General features: G+C 40.3%; 1 protein-coding gene across 1 annotated transcript; it reads right to left on the minus strand.

The window, feature by feature from the left end:
* Positions 1–546: 546 nt before the first annotated feature.
* Positions 547–20569, minus strand: TWF1 (twinfilin actin binding protein 1). Its single transcript, XM_083821517.1, has 9 exons — positions 20268–20569; positions 15816–15893; positions 13592–13770; positions 12197–12292; positions 10506–10610; positions 6360–6485; positions 6017–6167; positions 5499–5620; positions 547–3810 (listed from the first exon to the last, which is right to left on the minus strand). Exons 1-9 carry the CDS (start codon positions 20290–20292, stop codon positions 3640–3642), a joined length of 1053 nt encoding a protein of 350 aa, XP_083677643.1. The 5' UTR covers positions 20293–20569; the 3' UTR covers positions 547–3639.
* Positions 20570–21183: the final 614 nt, after the last annotated feature.

Raw genomic sequence — 21183 nt, forward strand, 5'->3', positions numbered from 1 at the left:
CCTGCCAAACTACCCTATCATCCCTTTTCCCCATGGGGATGTGTTGGCAGGACATTTAAAAGAAAAGCCAAACCACTAACTTTACGAAGTCTACAAGCAGACTAGTTTTGGCAGTTTAGACAAACATTTATGAAACATCACTCTTTGATTATTTAATTTTACTACCTCATGCTGTACAATTAACAGCAGCTTGAACTATTATATTACTAATCATCTACTTCAGCATTTTAGAAGAAAGAAGTTTTTGAAGCAGTTTGTTGTTGGAAGCATAACTCCCTCAGGAGTTAAACACATTTGGATCCCGCTATGAAGGCTTCCATGCTGCTTCCATAAAGCAACAGGAAAGTAGCGGTATAACAGAGCGTATTACGAGTTCTTCAGTAGCAAGCACCAGAAACTTTGCTCCTGCCCACCTCTATTCTTACCCTGCAGTCACTTTTTCTATACTGCTTTCTAATCCTGCAGGACCTGCCTGTTACTTACACATAGTGATGATAAAATACGTATCTTTGTAAAAGGCAGACTATGAAATGATTCAGACAACACTGAACTAAAGCATCAATCTTTATTTATAAAGTAGATTACAAAATAGATAAAGTTAATTTTAGCATCTGAAGGTGGTTTTCATTGAATACATAGACAGCATAAATCAAAAGTTTCCTTTATTGATGTGTTTATTCAACTATCAAACCAACTATTACCTTGGCTAGTTTCACAACCCCCTCACAGGAGGTTTATAAGACCAAATTGTCCCTACTTTACAACATAGACACTTCAAAAATAATTATATGTCATGTTAATTTACAACAATTAAATAGCTTGTGATTTAAATGCAAGCAGCTGCATTGCTTTTGGGCTTTCTGAAGGCCAACAATAGTTCTAAATGGACACTTTATTAAATTACCAGAGACAGTTTAAGAAATAACTTTTTTTTAATGCCCTCGTAGTGTGCTGGCTCTGAACATGTCTTAACAGTAGTAGTGTTATGGGAGGCAACTACACAGATGTAAACATGATAGATCTTACAAAAAGATCAGAAAAGCTTCTTATTGCTGTGTCAGGAGAATAGCTACAAGAGGCCTGAAGAGGCAGTTGGCAGTGCAAGACTTTGTGTAATTTAAAGAGAATTGTCTGTTGGAGCAGGCTTTCTCTTTCAGGGAAAAAGTGAGAGGGAAATACGCTCAGGACATTACTCTGCTGGCTGGTCGAGCGTTTGTACACCCACATAAAATATTTTAAAGTAAAATAACTTAAATGTCTGGTTTGGGCTGAACTCCACAGCAGCTCGTTGTAAGCTCCCTCACATAATCACTTAACCAGCTCTGGCCATCCTCCAGATTAAGCTTTCTACTTTCTATCCTCATCTACCTAGGGCAGGATTAGGAGAGAGAAAAAAACAAAAAACAAAACAAAACAAAAAAAAAGCAAAAACAACAGCAACAACAAAACATGCATATATAACCACAACTGGTCAAACTGTTCATTATTTAGAACAGTTCATATTAAAAAGCTGAAATTCTTTACTGGCTCAAATGAGTATAAAAAAATGTATGTGCACTCTTGGCATGGTTGACACATGGGCAGGAATATTAAATTCAAACAAAAAGCCCTCTTGCAGTAATTTTTAACTGCTACAAGTCAAATGTTTAAAAAAAAGTGCTGAAATGATTCAGACTTCAAATAAAAAACAAAACAAAAACAAAAAACAAAAACACTAGTTATAGTGTAATGCTGCATACACACTAACCATGTCTAAAAGCAATGACACTTGTCTCACCAGTAGTACACACAAGAAACGTCCCGAGGACCAGCTCATTGTCCTAGAAGGTGAAGGCAAGAGGCAGAAGAAAGAACACAGCAGCTAAGGGCAAGCAGATTATCTGAGGATCAGGAGCTATTGAATTGGATTGATGTAGTGTATACGATTAAATGAAAAAAAGCTGAGGTGTCAAATTTCTACTGCATAGAAACAACACAGTAAAACCAGCGACTATTGCAACCTTCACATTACATAGTGCAATCTCAATAACAAGCTAGTATCTCCAAATGACATAATACATAAGATAAAACAACTTTTATCAGGAACTAGTAGTGTCTAAGCCTTATTTCCCTACAGAACTACGTTAAACTGAGCTATCCTCCGCCAGGTAAACACATGATTCAGCTATACAATGTATACAACCAGCACCTAAGATAATATGCAGTGAACCAAGACTTGAAGCTCCCATGAAGCTCTTAAAATAATAATAAAAAAATCAAAAGCACAAAGCTCACATACAAGATAATAAAAAGCAAGTCCCCGCTGGGGAATATAATCTATCCTTTACTTTAGAATTTGTCTCATTACACAATTTTAAATATTAAGTTCATCCAATACTTGATTTCCACATCTATTTATTCTTTAATCTCCTTGTTAAAATCATCTATTTTTCCTCTTCCTATTAAATAGATAAATCATGGTTCAATCAAGTTTAAGACTCTTCTGGCTAATTTTAGAATTTAGAAGGGAAGCAGAAAAAAAACAAACAAACCCCACAAAATCCTACTCAGGTGCTGCCAGCAGTTTTTCAAGACTCAGTTGGATTTTGTTTAAGATTTAACTTACTGTTAAAGTTCAAACATTTAGGAAAAGTAATTTTCAGAATACCTTTAAAGTTGCTGTTGATAATGGAAGAGCACTAGGCTCTCAAGCATAAATCATCATTATGAAACAAAGCAAATCTATTTCCATTTTTAATGAACTTGCACAGTTTTAGATCTAAGTGCATAGATAGATTATCAATCATTTATTAGAAACTTTAAGCATATCACTTTGAAAGCAGCTCTGTAGTCTACTGAGTATACTGAATGATGCACTTTTAATCACATTTAACTCGGTTATTCAGTACTTAATATATGTCTAATGAGTGGTATAGAAGTCTGGAAAAGCTGTAGTGGTTTTTACGTCACACTACTTTGAGAGACAATTCCACTAAATTGGTCATAAGTTTGAAATGACCATGCACAGGAAAGAAAAAATCCACTATTCCTGAGCAAGTACTTATCATTAACTGATAGATAACGGATTTTAATTAATCTTTTCGACTAAAAAACAAAAACAAAACCACCAACAATCCATCCCGTCAAAAATGTAAGAAAATCTTCTGCTAAATTAATGTCCATGAGAGCTACCAGAAGGAATAATGATTTATCTGGGACAGTGTTAGATAGTGTTTCAGCTCTTCACGCAAGTGAAGTCTTATGGGTTTCAAGAGGCTACTCATATGGACACAGGTTTGCTATCTAGGCATACAGCTGCTACTTACCCGCAGAAAATATGGGCTTAATAGTCTTGTCCATGAAGCTTATGATCACATGTATTGCTATTAAATAATGGATTCTAATTTAAAATAAAAGGATACTAGCTTATTTTTCTTCCTCTACCTTTAAAATAACCAACTCTTCCACATGTCATAAAATATGGTCAACAAATATAATCATGTAACAACATGGGAAGCACTGAGGTCAGAAGAGGGGAGAGTAAAAAAGAGCTTTTTTTTCCCCCTAGCATGTATAGATGGAATGATTTCAGTTCATTAGCAAAAGTCAGATTTTTTTTTTTAAACTGTAATACCCTATAATTAATGCAAACGACAGTTTCTAATCACTAGATGTTTCAGTCTCTGCTGGACCTCTGATCAGTCTTCGTATTCCCCTCTTCCCTGCAGGACCTTTTGGTTTAGCAAAACTTTGTTTGTGTGCATGTTGTTTTGGATGAACCTCTTCATAAAGAAAGTCAGCAGTTAACTCATCACCATTATCAATTTCAATCTGAAAAACAAAAAAAGCAGCTTATAGTGTTACTTACCATACTCATCTTAGACATTTAATAACATTTAGAGGATTTGCTGAAGCTCCAAATACTGTATTAAAACCAATATGTACAATAACGTTCAGAGTCTAACATGAAATGTTCTCAACTTGACCCTAATCACCTCAGAAATCCTGGATAGTCTTTCTGAGAATCAACTACACTCTTACCAGTATTGATGTAAGTGCATTTTGATTTAATCAGTTCTTCCTTATATTTAAGCACAACTACATATCCCGAGAAAATCCTCCTGGCCTAAGCTTTAGCACAGCATACACAGCAATAACTAGGAGTATACGAGTTCACACTCCTTGTGGAAACAAGTGCTTATTAGTCCTCCGTAAGAAACTTCCTTAATAAAGCAGCATGTGATCTTTCAGAAAGTTTCCTTTGTTTATCTTCCCCTCAAAAGTAGAAACTTTGTTTCATTGTTCCAGCATAATCTTCACATTTTAAGAATTAAAGCTTTTTCACTAGAAAGTGTCTTAAAAATTAAAGTTGTAAAAGCAATGCGTATATATACTGCTGTCTCCTAAGCCTGAAGCAGGAATATAAACAGCTTATACAACTCGTGGATTGCTGCAACTCAGCAAGTATTCAAGCCAGGGAAAAGCCAAAATAAATTTAATTAACAGAGGTTTGTTTTGTTTTGTTTTAAATGTAAGAATATAAACCTGAAAGAAAACACTGTTCTGAAGCCAAACCCCAGTTTTTAATTGCATGAATTTAGAGTTCAGACAAATGCTTTGGCCCTGTCCTGCTGAGCATTCAACACTTCACGGCCTGCCAACCATAGCACTTGACAGACTTGTCAGCCACTTTATTGCTGTTACAAGTACATGCTTCACACAGAGGTCTGCAGGACTTTCAAGAGTCCTTTGGTACATGTTTCATCTAAAGACATTTCTGAGAAATAGCAATGTATAAATACATGTGCTGATAATCTACTTAAGTTACATCAACACAATAAAAATGGCTAGTGACAAGTCTACCACTTTTTTTTCAGGTAGACAAAAACCCCCACTGAAACCAAGCCTCAAAATCCTAAATTTACAGCACAAGCGTTAAGAATGTAGCCATCAGTCATGTATTTCGCAAATGGACCATTACTGTGGCCTCTGCTCTGGAAGTGAGAAACCCTTGTTTTTTCTGCATAGTAGTAAAAATCTTTACAGAGTGGAAAGATCAGCTTACTCACACGTCCTTGTTTGCCCCATCAAGGACTCCTAATGCAATTTAAGTTCCAGAACTGCTGCTTGATTTTTTTATTTTGAAAATTATTACATAACCTTGTCCTTAAAGGAATTTAATGTTCAACAACAACATGCTGCGGTCCAAAGAATGACAGGCCTTTTAGTAAGAAATCATGTTACTTGTAAATAGTCCTTCGAAGTACTCTCAGACACTGTTGATGCAGAAGAATATGTTTACTAAATCTACGAAAGTGTAGAAATTATGAACCAGAGAAAAGCCCTGAAGCTTAATCAACAAGTATTTCTTGTTCAGGACAAGCTCTTATGCAGATCTTTAATAACTATGCAGAACTTTTCATTGTTTACAGAAAGTAGTGGCAGAGATAATTATGGTTAAGACTGTTAAGAAGGGAACTGAGGGATGGAAAAAATACCAGTATACCCAGTGTACTTACCTTTCTAATTATTGGCATCCACAACTGTCTTTCTACAATTTCTAAAAGTGGACTTTTACAACTAGAGTATAGCATTCGTTCTCGTATACTACAGGTGTATCCTGGCATGGAGTAGATGAAAACTGCAGGAAAAAAAAAATCAGAACAGAAATAAACCCTATCAAAACCTGTATCATAGAATCATTTAGAGCAGAAAGACATTGCAAAGCAACTGGATAGTCTGAAAGGGAAAATATCCAGAACAGTTTAGGATGCTTTGCTCCAGCGTTTGATTTCAAAAGAGGGGATATCTTTATTTTTTCACATGACAACTGATTTATGCATGTTCATAATCAGACGGAAAAGCTCTCTACTTTCTAAACATAGTGACTCTTCAGAAGTCAGTTTCACAACCAAATGACTCTGAAATTTATGATTACACTGAGAGGTCAGATTCATGCATCTTTCTCTCTGCCTCAAGATTACTAAACTATTTGAAACAAGCCAATGAAAGTTAATATTGGAAAATTTTCTCATACCTATGGATTCCAAATAGTCTCCTTCATGGGCATGCTTATAGAGGAAAAAGTGGTAACGTGCAGCATCCTTTGGAATTCTTTTTGGCAAGTCCTTCAGTTCAGTATGAAGTGTGTTAGCCAGAACAATAGTTTCATTTTTCATATCAATTTGCTGTTAACAAAGAAAAATGCATGTAGTTAATACACAGAAAGCAGACCAGAGAATATGACAGGATGGAAAAAAAGATTTAATTAATCTAATACAGAATGGCAACGTGTATATGGCATCAATGTACATTGTTCAATACACAGGCGATCTAATTAGTACTCACTATTAAAAATATTTAAAGTATTTTATACTTGCCAGTTGCACGTAATTGAGTTGCTTAATTTTCAATTTCTCCAAAGCGTGAATAGCTTCTTTAGCAATGGGGAATGCTACTCCTTGCAGTGTTTGATGCTTGGTATCTATGCCAACATCTGTCTGTACCTGGAACACAAGTCAATGGACATGTAAACAGAAACTTCCACAAGCGTTTTGTTTCATGCAGTAACTGACGATGCATCACATATGGCAACACGCAGAGTTAGCAGTAGCTATTCTGAGAATAAGCCACCCTGAACCATCATCCACTTCTGGAAAAGACTTGCATATTTTTAATTTATGGTACATTTTGCTTACTTACCTGAAAACCATTTCATGTCTCTGAAACAACTAGCTTTGTAAAACCCACAGAATCACAAGAGAAAAAACTGCCCAAGCGTTAAGGAAGCTCCAACTTAAATTCTGGTACAAAGACACAGTAAGCCAGGAGCATGATTTTCATATGCTGTGCTTTTGAACTGACAGTGTTGTTTATAAACTTTGCTGTATCTTGAACATTTTTAGATCGAAACATAGACATGTAATTTTTCAACATTCTGGGAGGAAGAGAGAAAAGTTGTGTCTTATTAGAGAAATTGATCTTCTTAAAGGAAAAAACAAAGCATCTTCCCTCCCTCCCTCTTCATCATCCTTCCCCCAAGATCCTACACCAAAAAGAAAGCAAACAAGAAAACAAACAAGCAAAGTCTCAATCCTTGACTTCTACGTATAACACAAAGTAGAAAAACTGATGGTAACTGCAAGCTAGACAATCACTCATAATCTGGTTATGTTAGTCACATAAACTACTTGAGATAAAAGGACAGTTGCTTTACAGCCACTTCTCAAGAATTTATGTGATGTATTTTAACGTTCATACACAGTTTCTCAGAAAATGAGCTCTGGCTTCCAGTCTTTCCAAGCCTAAACTTGTCCAACTGTTAGCTTTTGAATGTCCTGACTTCCTTTTGTAATTTTACAAATGCAGTTAACGTTGGTAAAGAGGTAGCAAAAAGCCAGACAGAAAAGCACACAAAATGGAAAGTGTGGGTTTTAGATCTAACATCTTCCAGCTGATCAGTTTTAATTAAAAATAGATAATGAAATATGCAACAAGAATGAAAACAATTTAAAAAGAGACACTTCAGACAATATTAAATTATACTTCATATTTAAAATGACAGTTTATCAGTAACAAAGAAGGAGGAAACAAAAAGAAACGGAGGAGCTTACTTTTATATAAAACTAATAAATTTATTAACAAGATTATATGACAAATAGCTGCAAAATATATCTGCATAAAAGCCTGACTAATAAACCTTATAAAATTGGCATTACAGAACAAAATGTAATAAAACATATTAAAAAACTATAAAAGACATCACAGACATCTTGGAAGTCTTGGGACAGTAAGATAAAGAGAGTAACCCAGCATCCAGATTTATGGAAAGGATTAAAATCGCCTTGTCCACACTGCAACATATTTCAGACCACTAAAACAAAACAAAACACCCAAGCCACTTAAAAAAATACTTAAATCACACTGCAAGATTTGTTAGTGATGTCTGCTGAGAGGGTGATAAAATGGCAGATGAAATTTGATGCGAACAAATGTGAAACAACGCATGTGGAAGGACAAATGACCTCTCTTCTACTTGTACAGCAATGGGGTTGAACTAGCTACTACCCTTCAGGAGCAATACCATGCAGGTCACACAAAATATTTCTCTGAAAATGTCAGCACAGTGACCAGCTTTGGCAAAAAAAAAAAAAAAAAACATCAACAGTAACAAAAAAATAAAAATAAGAAAACACCACTAACTCCTACCCACAAATAAAATGTTATGAATTGTTAGTAAGAGTAGGGAACAGAACAGAACACATCACTACGCACTGTAGGTATCAGTAACATGCCTGCATCTTGAATACCACATGCAGTTCTGGCTTCCCCATCCCTCCTTTTCATAAATTTTATAGAAGAACTAGAAAAACTGCAGAGAAAAGCAAAAGGATCAGAATTATGGAGTGTCTTCTTTGGGAGGAACAAGGACACAGATTAGGACTCCTCAGCCCAGAAGAGAGAACTGATAAGAAATACAGAGGTCTTGTGGATATAGTGGAGAGTAGGGGAGGAAGAGTGAGAAATGACTTTTCTCTGCCTTCCCTACACAATCTGTAGGGGTATCAGAATCAGCTGGTAGACACCATGCAGCAGTTCTTCACACAGTGCTTTGTCAAGCTGTGGAATACACTGCCACAGGATCTGTGGCCAACAAAAACTGTATATGGATTTAGAAAAATGACAAGACAATATAATGGATTAAAAAAAAAAAAACAACACACATTAAAAACAATTACATAGTAAAACATCACGTCCTGCTCAGGAAGATCCCTACCTGCATAGGCTGAGGCAATGGGCAAGTACTCAAAGGAATTGTTATAGCCTCTTACCCTGCTCTTACACCCTCCTCAGATTCCTGCTGTTGCTAACTTAGGGTCTTGACAGTAGGCTAGGTAAGCAACCTCTGACCTGATTCAGTGAAATACTTCTTAGGGTAATGACAAAAGAATATAAATGCGCAAAACACAATTTTTTATTTTTTTTATTTTTATTTTTAATATCAGAAAGCTTTTAGTTTGCTGAAGATAAAGCAGGGAAGTTAATGAAATGCTGCTTCCGTGAGCCTAATTACGGGCTTCATGTGGCAGAAACAACAAAGATACAAATGACACAAGTTAACCTACTGCAGGATGCTTCAAATAAAGCCAAAGCGGCAGCAATCTGCAGTTTATTCATCTCTGAGAAGTACAGCTATTGCTGCTGAAGTTTCATTAGAGCACATAAAATATTAGTCCGCATGAATCAGCTGTTAAACATGATGCACGCAGGGCATAAAAGACAATACTAACACCAAGAGTAAGTGATCATTGACACCACGTAAGTTTTACAGTCTCTAACTGTTGTGTTTTGCTTTTTATTTTTTTAAAGCTCATTAGGTAAAATACAGTGTTTAGTGATGATGAGCGCATTTCTGCACTGAATTAATCAAAAATAAAGATAGAAAATGACAGAAGACACCAGTCACAAAAATAATCGTTAATAAACAACACAGTTACAGCAAAAGCACGCTAGAGGGTGAAAATGCTAGAGAAGATAAAGAACTGCATTTAACATGATGCTTTGCTGGCATCCAGCTGGAAAACAAACCAGATTTCCCAGTGGCTGTAAAATACATGCCTAAAGAACTAATAAGATCAGCACAAGGCCTATTAATACATGTCTGAACACAAACAAGAGATTGAGTCATGGAAAAATGTGAGAAAAGAATCCTCTGAAACGTATCAGTCACTAGCTAACAACAATCATCAAATTATTTGGTTAAAGGCATTTGCTGGAAATCTTTCTATAAGGCTTTTGTAGCAAAAACAGATCAGTCTTTTAAAAGGACTAGCTACTTGCTTTGGATTTCTGGTTGTGGTGTTTTTTGAACTTTAAGACTGAGAAGAAGTAAGTCAAAATAAAGACAAATAAACTGGTTCTGGCAGCTCAGAAAGGGGAAGCTTCACCTAGGGATAAAGGCGGCTGAAACATTCTTCGGGATTACTCACTGCAACAGTTGCTATTTGGCATTTTCTCTACCATTTCTGCCACCATGTGAAATGGATGTGGACAACAACAAAATGGTTGAGGCTGGGCCTCTGAAAGTCCCTTTCTCCAACACCCACCACCCAAGCAGGGACACCCAGCGCAGGCTGCCCAGGACCACGTTCAGGTGGCTTTTGAAGGTCTCTATGGGGGGAGACCCCACAGCCTCTCTGGGCAACCTGTGACAGTGCTCAGGCACCCTCACAGTAACGCACCCTAGGGAACAAAGTTGTAACCAGTAAGCTCTTCAGCTGGGAGGCCTCTGACCCAGACACCAGACCTTGTCAACTCAGCAGGATCACGCTGCTCTGTCTCCAGCCGTCATCGTCCTGCAACCTCAACTCAGAGAGAGAAATCTGTGTTCTCATCCACTTAAACTTTCCCTTTTCTGTTCTGCCCTTTTTACCCCAGAAAGGCTTCTTCCTAACAATATGGTTCTAACGGTATGTTAGGAACTCTGAACCCAACGCCCCAAACATGCTCAAAGACACTGTAGGTACCTCATTAATCTTAATTTGTCGGAGTTCTTCTTCTGCTGCAGTCAGAGGTGCAGGGGCGGCCTGTGATATCAAATATTTTTTATATCCATTCAGCGAAACATCATCCTGAAAGCACAATATCACTATTCTTTATTTTTTTATAATAAAGGCTTTCTTCAAGACAGTCTATGCAGCATAAATAAGCAGTTATTTCCCATACAGTTACGTTCGCTTTATTTGAACAGACTGCAAGTGTACTTGCATTTGCAAATCGAACTTGGCTTCCTGAACAGCAGGATCCGCTGGGCTGCTCTTGTACCTGGTTGTACAGCGGGCAGAATTTCCACAATTACCCCGTAATTACCTTGCTAATTCAAAAATTAGTCAATGAAGACTGGGGTATGTATGAAGTCATTCAGCCTTCTTGGACTAAACATCACAGAACTGACACAATTCTTACCAAAAAAAAAAAAAAGCACATTTTCTTACGAAATCTGCATGCTCAGACTGGTGGCTGATTGATAGTTTTCTACCTGAAAAAATGGGAGACAGGAATACTGCCTCAGGACATAACGCTGCCAATAGTTCAGGATGCAAATTCACAGAACTGATAAATTCTGATAACCACTTTGGGTAAGTTATTAATTCTCTGTGTCAGTTCTGTCCCTCTCCAAAGATGCCGATACCAGAGGCAAATACTGTTGTGCTTCAATAATTAAGAATCTCACTCAGAAGAGGGCGGGATTTATGTAATCATGTGGATATGACTTTATAATCAAGTTCTGAGCCCAGTAGAATGTAACTGCTGCGCTCACTCTATCTTTGCTGAAGGAGGAAAAAGGAAGCAGTAACTTTGATCTCTAGCTAATCATCAGTTTTCACAAAAGCTATAGGAACTCTGCATCTTTGAGAAGTCCAACTTGTGTTTGTTTACAACTGGCAATGGATCAAAAAGTCAACACTTAATATTGGCAAACTGGCAGACATCACAATCAGCTTAGACATATGTCCCAAGGAAACCACAGTAATTCCCTTTAAAAGCCTCAGATTCCCTTACATGCACAACACTTGCAGGCTTTTCAACATTCCTTGGAAGTTTGTCAGACTTCATACATGCACCTTCCAATTATCTTACCGTAACTGAACGTTCAACTATTAGTATTTTCATTGAACAAATCATTAGCTACTAAAACTCTCTTTCCATAAATTAAGATGGCAGACGTGGACTCAAGTTACATTTCACAGTCAAATTTTAAAGAACTGGCAGCTTCATATCCTTGGTTTAAGACATAAATATTTGTTTTCAGATGTTAAAGTCTTACAGATAGCTGTTGTAGCCCACCTCTGATTCGGACCCATACATCCATAATGGCTTTTATGAACAATTGGCCTGAAAGTTTGAGGTGTTATGGCTTTTTGAGGATTCACATGTCTCCACTGAAATTAAAAGATTCTCCTGTTAGTCCTAGTTTATTTAGTTTTAATATCTGTTCGAAGCAAGGACATCTTAGCCTGAAGTTGTTCAATAAAATTAATTACTTTTTCAAATGAGAGCAATTACATTTTTACATTGGAGCAATACACATAGCTTTTAATATTCCTTCTCCTTCATCAGGAAAGAACAGAACCACCACAAATTTTTACCAGTAAAACCAGCTACTATTCTAACTGTTCCTTAGAATAATGTGCTGACTTTAAAGAGAAGAACTTACCTCTACTGTTCCAAATACTTCATCCTTAATATGACCACCTCCAAATTCTTTCTTAAGTGTTGCCCGGGTTGCTGCATACAACATTTTTTGACGAACCTAGTATGTCAGAAAACATACATGGGGGTTTTTATTTTTTTTTTCTCTTTAGTATACACAGAATCTAGTATTTTGGGGTACCAAGTCCATTAACAAACACCCTTCTTGAACAGCTATTTTAAGAGCTGAAAATGAAATTTGAAGTTGTACTTCTTAATAACAAATAAAATCACAGCATGAGCTCTAGAGCATGATACTAACATATGCTATTAAATTCTGAAGTGCACAATGAGACATTTTACTATGCATTATTATTATTAAAGTAATTCCAAAAATAAATTGTAGCTTTAGAGTATGATCTTTAAAAAAATAAAATTTAAAATAGCAACAATAATAAAAACGTTAAACAAAAAACTGAGCACAATCCTTACTGATTTTAAGTGGGGAAAAAAAAATAATGATTTAGATCATTTATCGCTGGTCTGTGTACTAAAGGACACAATAGTTACAGAAAGAGCTAATTGCAAATAACCCATTATTTCTTTTGACGTGGCAATGGCTTAGTTCAACTACAGAATGCAAAAATGAAATTTTCTGGAGGCAGATGATCTGATGATGCTCCCTATCAATTTGTGTCCAACATACTCACATTTTCCTCTCCCAACAGTCCCACCTTCCCCACCGTATTTCAACATCATGCCATCCTCATCACAGTACCCTTACCTCTTCCACCCAATCTCTTCTATGCACTTCACCCTTTGGTCTCCAACTCCTTTCTAACTGCTATTGGAAATAGTGCAGGAATCTAGTAATAGCTTTACTTTGTCCTGCCTCGTTTCACATTCCCTGAACCTGTACATAACACCCTAGTTTCTCCTAGAAATCCATATCTCCGACTTCAGTTTCCTCCCATGTTCTCTAACCGCTCACCGAATAAGAGTACATTCTGTGGTGGGCCACAGATCCAGAAGTGCCAACCAGTCGGCCAGCAAGCCAAGTAGAACAAATAGCTTGAGCTCAAACTATAGTCTTTCTCCCTATAATGACACCAATTGAGATTTCTGTCTTGTGTTCTTCGATGAATTTCCATGAAACACTGACGAAAAGACAGACAAACAAACAGTACATAAACATGTGTTTTGTTTCCTCCAATTAAGCTAGAAATAAATTGGATCAGCTGCACTCCATCTGGACCCACAATCAGGTTCAAGAAAAATGTTTCTGTGGTTCTCTTGTCAGAAAGTGAGGGGAAGGCTCAGGAATGCTTTACTCTCCAAATCCTTCTCACCTAGGATTTGGATCAAAAGGCACCGCTGAAAAACCATTAACAACATGAAGCCTCTGATGACTACTACTTACAGGAGAGTGATCAGGGGACCATGCAATGAAGATCCATTCATATCCTTGAGCATTCTGAGAATCTAATCTGTATAATATATAGCATGGTTGCTTGTCTTCCAGAAGGGGAAGAACAAAGGAGTCGTAATCCTTTTCCCATGATCCAAGTGGCCGTCTAGAGGATCCCAGAACAAGTTGCTCTATAACCAATAACCAAAACTACGTGTTAGCAACAATATAGTTAATATTGTTTTTTTTCAAAATTAGCTGTTGTAATAAACAGATAATCAAATGCTTCTTTTATAATCATGTTCACAACAATGGAAATCAAGAACACGCAATGTGAAAGCAGGTGAATTCCTGCACAAGCTCTCAATGCATAACACGTGTCACAAGACTGATGTTTTTAGCATAATGTGCACAGAAAAGAAATAAATAAAAACCGTGTTTTGCTGGTTATCTTATTTTTAAATCGAAACACTTAAATAGAAATAAGATGAGAGTTTTTAATTTTTAAAATTAGCTTTATTGATGCTCTTACTTGCTGTAACACACTAGTGTTTGTACTTATTGTGAAAAGACAGTCAGTTGTATAGTGAAGAGTTGGGAATGAACATGCTTGCACTAATCACTAATTTGACAGTAAGCAGATAAAGCCCTTTCTAATACAGCTTCATAACTACAGTCCTGAAATGACTGAAGTTGTTTATTACGTATAATTGGCTTAAGTCTGTATAGAATACTTCAGATGAGATTTAATTACGTGAACAGCTATAGCAACAAGATTTCTCTCTCATTTATAAATCACGTCTTAGTTTTTCCACAGGAAAAATATTACTACAGTAGCTTTCAAAACATTAACTTCCCAACAAATACTAGCCCCTGCAGCCAAAAGAGAAGCACCTTATTTGAATGGTTCCCACAATGATTTGAGGACTATTACAGTAGCTGGTATGCAAAGTATCTTTTGAGAGTCCAGGACCACAACTCTGATAGCTCAGACAAAAGTACAGCAGTATTCAAATGCCTCTAATGCAAAACTCTCTGAACAAGCCACTCTCCCACAGTAACTTTCCAAGGCACAGAGCATTAACAGTTCAGAGCAAGAGAGTATTTGGCACTTCTTTGAACTAGATGCAAAGTAGCTGAAGTCATACACGTAGACAACCAGAACATCCAGAATGTATTTGCCAATTCTTAGCTCTAGGTGCCTTTGTAGTCATTTGAATTTAAGATAGGAAGAAATAATAATAAAAAACCCACAGCAATTATGTTGTATAGCAGCAAGCCTATTCTCTTATTCACTCAAATTAGCTGAACTCAATTTGAGTATTATCTATTCGCTAAGGACAGTTGCTGAAAGATCCTGCTAACAGGTGATACAACTGTCCCTCCTCTAGCATTCTGGGAGCATCAGAAGTTTCTTTTTGAACTGTGGAAAACAGCGTTAGAGACTGAATTCTGGTTCCACATACAGACAAAATGCACACATCTATTATATATAGCATGTGTATATATGTAATATATATACATTCACACAAACATACACGCAGGCACATACAAATACAGGAAAAAATTAAGACAAAAAATGGAAGATACTTTTTAATACAAAATGAAGGTAATAAATAGGGAGTACCATATACACAAAAGCACATTGTTTTACCTTGCCTAATAATAAAACCAAATTCAACAGTATGCCAGTGTTTGCTAACCTGTATGGGTGAGACTTTTTACGACAGTGACCTGCCCATTATATTATTGCTGCTTCCTTGAGAGAAGCGGTGTTAAATGGTAGAAAACCTCCTAAGAAAAGCAAACACAAAGAAGATAGCAGTAGGTTACTTACCTAACAATAAAAGTATGTATGTGTATTTACGCACACATGTTCCTTCCGCCGACCAACAGGTTTTTCAGTGTACTATAAATGAATGAACTTCGGAACAACCAAAAACACCTCGAGGTAACAAGGTGGGTACTTGACGTACTTCCATCCAAAATACGCAACAGTTCTTGGTAAAACATTAAATGACAATTTGAAGAAAAACTCTAGTGCAAAAATACAGTAGCAGCATACTGAAAACCTCAGCGTTGCCAAAACTTAAATCCTACCTCCAGGACAGGAAAGACCTTGGTAACATTAAGTTTTGTGGAGTTCTGTTTTTTTAAACAATTCTATATGTAGGTCACTAAAACAACTAGGAAAATAACTAAAAAAGTCAGAGAAAAATAATAAAATTTGACTAACCATTGTCAATGACTATTTTTAAAAGCCTGTATTTTCCATTTCTGGCTCCAACAAAGACATCTTTGACACTTCCACTAGCTGAAAAAGAGAAAATAAAAGTAACCAAATTAACACATTTTACTTTCCTGGAATAAAGAATACTCATGAAGGTAAAAACAACATTGGAAAAGCATATACCTGGCCCTTCACTAAAACGTTGGACTGGAAAAAGAACACAAGAGTGATGTTCCCCCCTACGCTCCTTATCAAATCATGTTACAGCCACTGGCATGCCACAAAAGGGCGACAGACAACATTACAAACATCTGCAGACATTATAGACAGACCTGCTTACTCACACACTGTATCATTTTCAACATTGTGAAAATTAAAGGTGACATCACATCACCGCTCTCAGGTTTCACAGTTCACACAGCAACACAAAACACAATGCAACTCAGATTACTATAGCTTCATGAAGTCTGCAGGCTTAGTACAAACGTTCAGACATAACTTTATGCCTGCCAGGAAAAAGTTAAGAGCTTGTCTGTAAAAAAACACCTGTCTTTCCTGAGGACATCCCTGTACTGGGTTTGGTTGCAGGGGGCTGCAGGGGTGGCCTTTGTGAGCAGAGCCCAGCAGCTGCCCCAGGTCTGATCAGAGCCAGCTCCAGACGGCTCCAAAAGGGACGTGCTGCTGGCCAGAGCCGAGCCAGTGAGTGACGCTGGGTGGGCCTCTGGGAGAGCTTAGGAAGGGGAAAAAAAACTGCTGTGCAACAAGAGTGAGAAAACATGAGAGAACCAACCCTGCAGCCCCCAAGGCCAGTGCAGAAGGAGAGCAGGAGGTGCTCCAGGCACAGAGCAGAAGTTCCCCTGCGGCCTGTGGAGAGGCCCCTGGTGGAGCAGGCTGTCCCCCTGCAGCCCATGGGTCCCACACGGAGCAGATCTCCACGCTGCAGCCCGTGGAGGAGCCCCCGGTGGAGCAGGTGGATGTGGCCTGGAGGAGGCTGCGGCCCATGGAGAGCCCCCGCAGGAGCAGGCCCCGGGCCGGAGCTGCAGCCCGTGGAGAGGAGCCCACGCAGGAGCAGGGGGTCTGGGGGGAGCTGCCGCCCGTGGGGGACCCGTGCTGGAGCAGTTTGCTCCTGGGGGATGGACCCCGTGGTACGGAGCCGTGTGGGAGCAGTTCTTGAAGAGCTGCTGCCTGTGGGCAGCCCCCGCAGGCTCAGTTGGGGAAGGACGGCATCCCGTGGGAGGGACCCCGCGGGGAGCAGGGGCAGAGAGGGACCGTGAAGGAGCGGCGGAGATGAAGGTTAGGGACTGACCGCAGCCCCCATTCACTGTCCCCTACACTGCTCGGGGAGGAGTACATAGAAGAGGGTGGATAGGGGGAAGGTGTTTTTAGTTTGCTTTTAGTTCTCACTGCTCTAGTCTTTAGTAATTGACAATAAATTATATTGATCTCCCTATGCTGAGTCTGTTTTGCCCATGACAATAATTGTTGAGTGATCTCTCCATCCTTATCTCAAACCTTGGGCCCCTTCCATTGTATTTTCTCCCCCTTTTCCTTTGAGGAGGGGGAGTAAGAGAGCAGTAGTGGTGGAGCTCAGCTGCCCAGCTGGGTACAACCACCACAACCCCTCTGAAGAGTACTCGGGAAGGCTGCTGCTCTTTGCTCATCTTTCATATCAACTTGAATGAATCTTGATAACATTTTTTCAAATTCTGACCTACCACAGTAGGGTAGATTTACAATGACTTTACAAAGAAGTAGCTAAAACTAAATTTCTTTAATTCACATTAACACAACACAAACATGATAGAGTTGCTTCTGTAAGCACATAGAAGAGCTGTGCTCGAGTCCTGTGAAGATCACTGTAATCTCAACTGCTCTACTAAATAATCTGAGTGCAAATCAGTTCGATTATACCCCAGACAGGGGGCTGTACAGCATTTATTGAAGAACATTCATTGCAAGCTGGTCCCTTAAGTAATCCCAAAGCACAGAGGATAGCACCAGCACGACAAACAACAAACCAGGAAGCATAAAAAGGATTATTCAGTGACGTTGAGGCCGAAGGAACAGATGGCATCTGGCTATGTTACTGCCCATATTCAAAATATTTAAAATTCATGTCCATCTATGCAATGCCTGGGTCCATTCTACAATTCCAAAACAGGCTGGGGGAAGGACCGGGAGCCTTAGCATTTAAACAAACTGAACTGCATTGGGTTAGTCCAACCCCAGCTTCATCTCAGTTTGCATTTCCCCACTCACCAGTGCAGACCCTCACTGTGATTTGCGATCAGCTTTTCTGATCGTCTCTGCCTTTCCTAACGCTTCCACTCAGCACACAAACATTACGCCACTTTCTAGACCTCCCAGTTCCACTGGGATTTTTTTTGTCCTCTTCTCACCTATGATCTTTTGTTCTCTGTCCTCTTACATCAAGCCTACACAACCAAACAAGATAGACTAGTCCCTTGCACTTATACCAGAACTAACAGCTCCTGAAGTAATTTTTTGAGATGAGACACCAGCTATCAAGGAACAATCTCACTATCAGTGAGGTACACCCTCCCCCCGCCACACATGCAAGGTTTTAAAATTCACAACAGAATCATATCATTTCTGCTTAAATTTTCTGCATAGCTGAGACCTCATTTACAATTTGGTTGTGGTATCTCACTGACCAGCTTACAGTTTAATTTGACTTTATTTTCTGAAAAGCATTCATAATGATAAACACATCTATTTTCTCCATATGCACTACTGCTTCTATTAGTGAAGTTATATTTCAGTAGTAGAAATGCTTTACCATATATTTGGGAAGAAACTCTGGATATATACAAGTTCTACATATCCTGTCCTATTCAGCAATGGAAATTATCTGCTGTCTCTGTACTATTCTCAACAGGATTTTTAAAAAGATGCAACATACACAACTACGATAGACAAGCTGACATATACTTCTTTCTTCAATGAGCAAATTCACGTTAAATAAGCTATTCAGTATTAGAATAGTCCATTACAAAAACTAGTTAAAGGCTTCAAAGGATGGTGTAAAACAGCCTGTGAACACACACAGTTATCAACTCCTTGGATTTACTCTGCTGCACTTTCAAAGTGACTTACCTGCAACATGGAATATTAAAACTCAATTACGTTTATTTCACGAATATCATTTTAAAATAATTTAGAAGACTCGAACATATTCTAGCAAGTTTCCCCACAGCTCGATGCACCCTGACTTCCTACACTACTTATTTACTGCCCTGTTTGAAAGCCCAGTCCCTTCAGCATTTGCCTGGTACATATCACTGTCCCCATTACTTCACTCCTGTTCCCAGAAAAGCGCACGCCGTGCTGCCAAGCCTTGCAATTGTTTAGGAGCGACACTAGGCTGTTTGTTGCTACCCAGCAATGGCACTGACAAACGCTATTCCCCTCCCGGCTGCAGAGGCCTCGCCACAGACAGGACCCCTGCCTAGCGGGCTGCCCTGCATCCCGGCCTGCCGGGGCAGGATCGGCGCAGGAACGCAGCCGAGCCCCCTGCAGATCCCCTCGGAGGACAAAAGGCTCCCCAAGAAATGAAGGTGAGCTGCAGAAGAGGATTAGCAGTCCTTGCAGTAAGCAACAGGGTATTCTGCTGCTCCTCCCTCTGATGACAGCAAGAGGAAAAAAGCAAGGGAATGAAGAGCCACTGTAACAGTTTCTCCAGCCTGGAAAAAAAAAAAAAAAGCTCTTTCAGAAGCACCTCAAGCCTGAGAAGGGGTGACGAACTTAAGAAGAGCAAACACTGGCGTAGAGGGGAAGGGGCTGAGGAGAGGTTAAAGGCTGCAGAACAAACGTAGCCAAGAGGCAACAAAGGGACTAGAGGAGCAGTTAGGAGCCACTGCGGCCAGGACAAAAGTCACCTTCACCAATAAATGCAGGAGAGCAGACAAAGTACAGCGCATTACTCACTGAGCAAACAGACCGCAAAAAAATCATAACAATAAAGCCCCCGCAATCCCGCTGTGTTATCCCCTTTCAGCAATTCTGCGCCGGGGTGGGGGGATAATACTGAGACATAATTGCTCCTCACAGTCTCCGAGGCCTGGAAAAAGAGGGGAAAAAAGGCTTTCCCGTACATTTCCACCTTTTTCTTGGCCTCCTATAACAGGGGTTCACCGGGCTTCCCTCCCGCTGGGCTGCCGGCTCCCTCCAGCTTCTCCTCCGCCTTTGGGGCTCCTCACAGCTTCTCCCCAGGACGAGCCGGCAGCGAGTCGGGGCACTGGCAGTGCTGCCGGCGGGCACACACCGGCTTCCCGAAAAGCTCCGGCAGCCCAGCCACCCCCTGCCCCGGGGCTGCGGCGGGACGACGGTGCCTGAAGCCGGCAGCGGGGCTCCCCCTGCCCGCAGCGCCCCAAGAGAGGAGCGGACAAAGAAGGCGCCGGGCAGCGCGCCCCTAGGGAAGGAGACGGAGGGCAGTACCTTGGATGCCGGTCTGGTGGGACATGTCGCACCGCTGCGCCCGGGGCTGCCCTGTCCCGGCACGGCACGGCACGGCACAACCCTGTCCTGCCCAGCCCAGCCCAGCCCAGCCCGGCTCGGCTTTGCCCGGCCCGGCCCGGCCGCCCACACGTGATGGCGCCGCCGCCACTCAGCGGTCGGAGGGAGCGCGGCGCCTGCCGGGCCCGGCCGGCCCCGAGGCGCTGCTGCCCCCTACAGCGGGGCCCCGGCGGGCAGCGGCCGCCCCGCCGCCATCCCGGGGCCGGCCCGAGCCCGGTGCGGCCGTGTGGGGGCGCGGAGCCGCCACGGACGGCACTGCCGTGCCCGGTCCTGTCCTGTCAGCCCCGCGCTGTGCCGCGCCCCGACAGGGACTGAGTGCCCCGCAGGGTGGTTTGCAGACCGAAATAACAAGGAAATGGGGGATCTCCGGGGGCCTGGCACCGAAACCGCCCTCTCTTGCCCGGGGCAGGAGGGAAGGGTCCATACGGTGCTTACGTGTGTTGTATTTATCGTGTATTTTGCATTAAACTGTCACCAGTAAAAAGCTAAATATATCAGGGAACACAGCCCAGAGCCACATCTCTTTTAACTCGAGCCTTTGCTCCTGACTAGGGAGTCTATCTCCATTAATTTTGCATTATTTCATAAAATCATTAAGGTTGGAAAAGACCTCCAAGATCATCTGGTCCAACCATCCCTTTACCACCAATGTCACCCACTGAACCATGTCCCTAAGCACCACGTCCAACCTTTCCTTGAACACCCCCAGGGAAAGTGACGCCACCACCTCCCTGGGCAATCCGTTCCAATGCCAAACCACTCTTTCTGAGAAGAAATGTCTCCTTATTTCTGACATAAACCTCCCCAGTGCAACATGAGGCCATTCCCTCTAGTCCTA

This window comes from Anser anser (assembly GCF_964211835.1).
Source record: "Anser anser genome assembly, chromosome: 1".
Lineage (NCBI taxonomy): Eukaryota > Metazoa > Chordata > Aves > Anseriformes > Anatidae > Anser > Anser anser.

What these genes read in the sequence shown, in the direction of transcription:
- TWF1 (XM_083821517.1), bottom strand. Translation starts at nt 20,292, where the DNA reads ATGTCCCACCAGACCGGCATCCAAG. An exon ending in AAGTATTTGGAACAGTAGAG is followed by an intron (nt 10,611 to 12,196) that starts GTAAGTTCTTCT and finishes TTGTGCTTTCAG; the next exon opens with GATGATGTTTCGCTGAATGG. An exon ending in AGACTATTTGGAATCCATAG is followed by an intron (nt 5,621 to 6,016) that starts GTATGAGAAAAT and finishes TTTTTCCTGCAG; the next exon opens with TTTTCATCTACTCCATGCCA.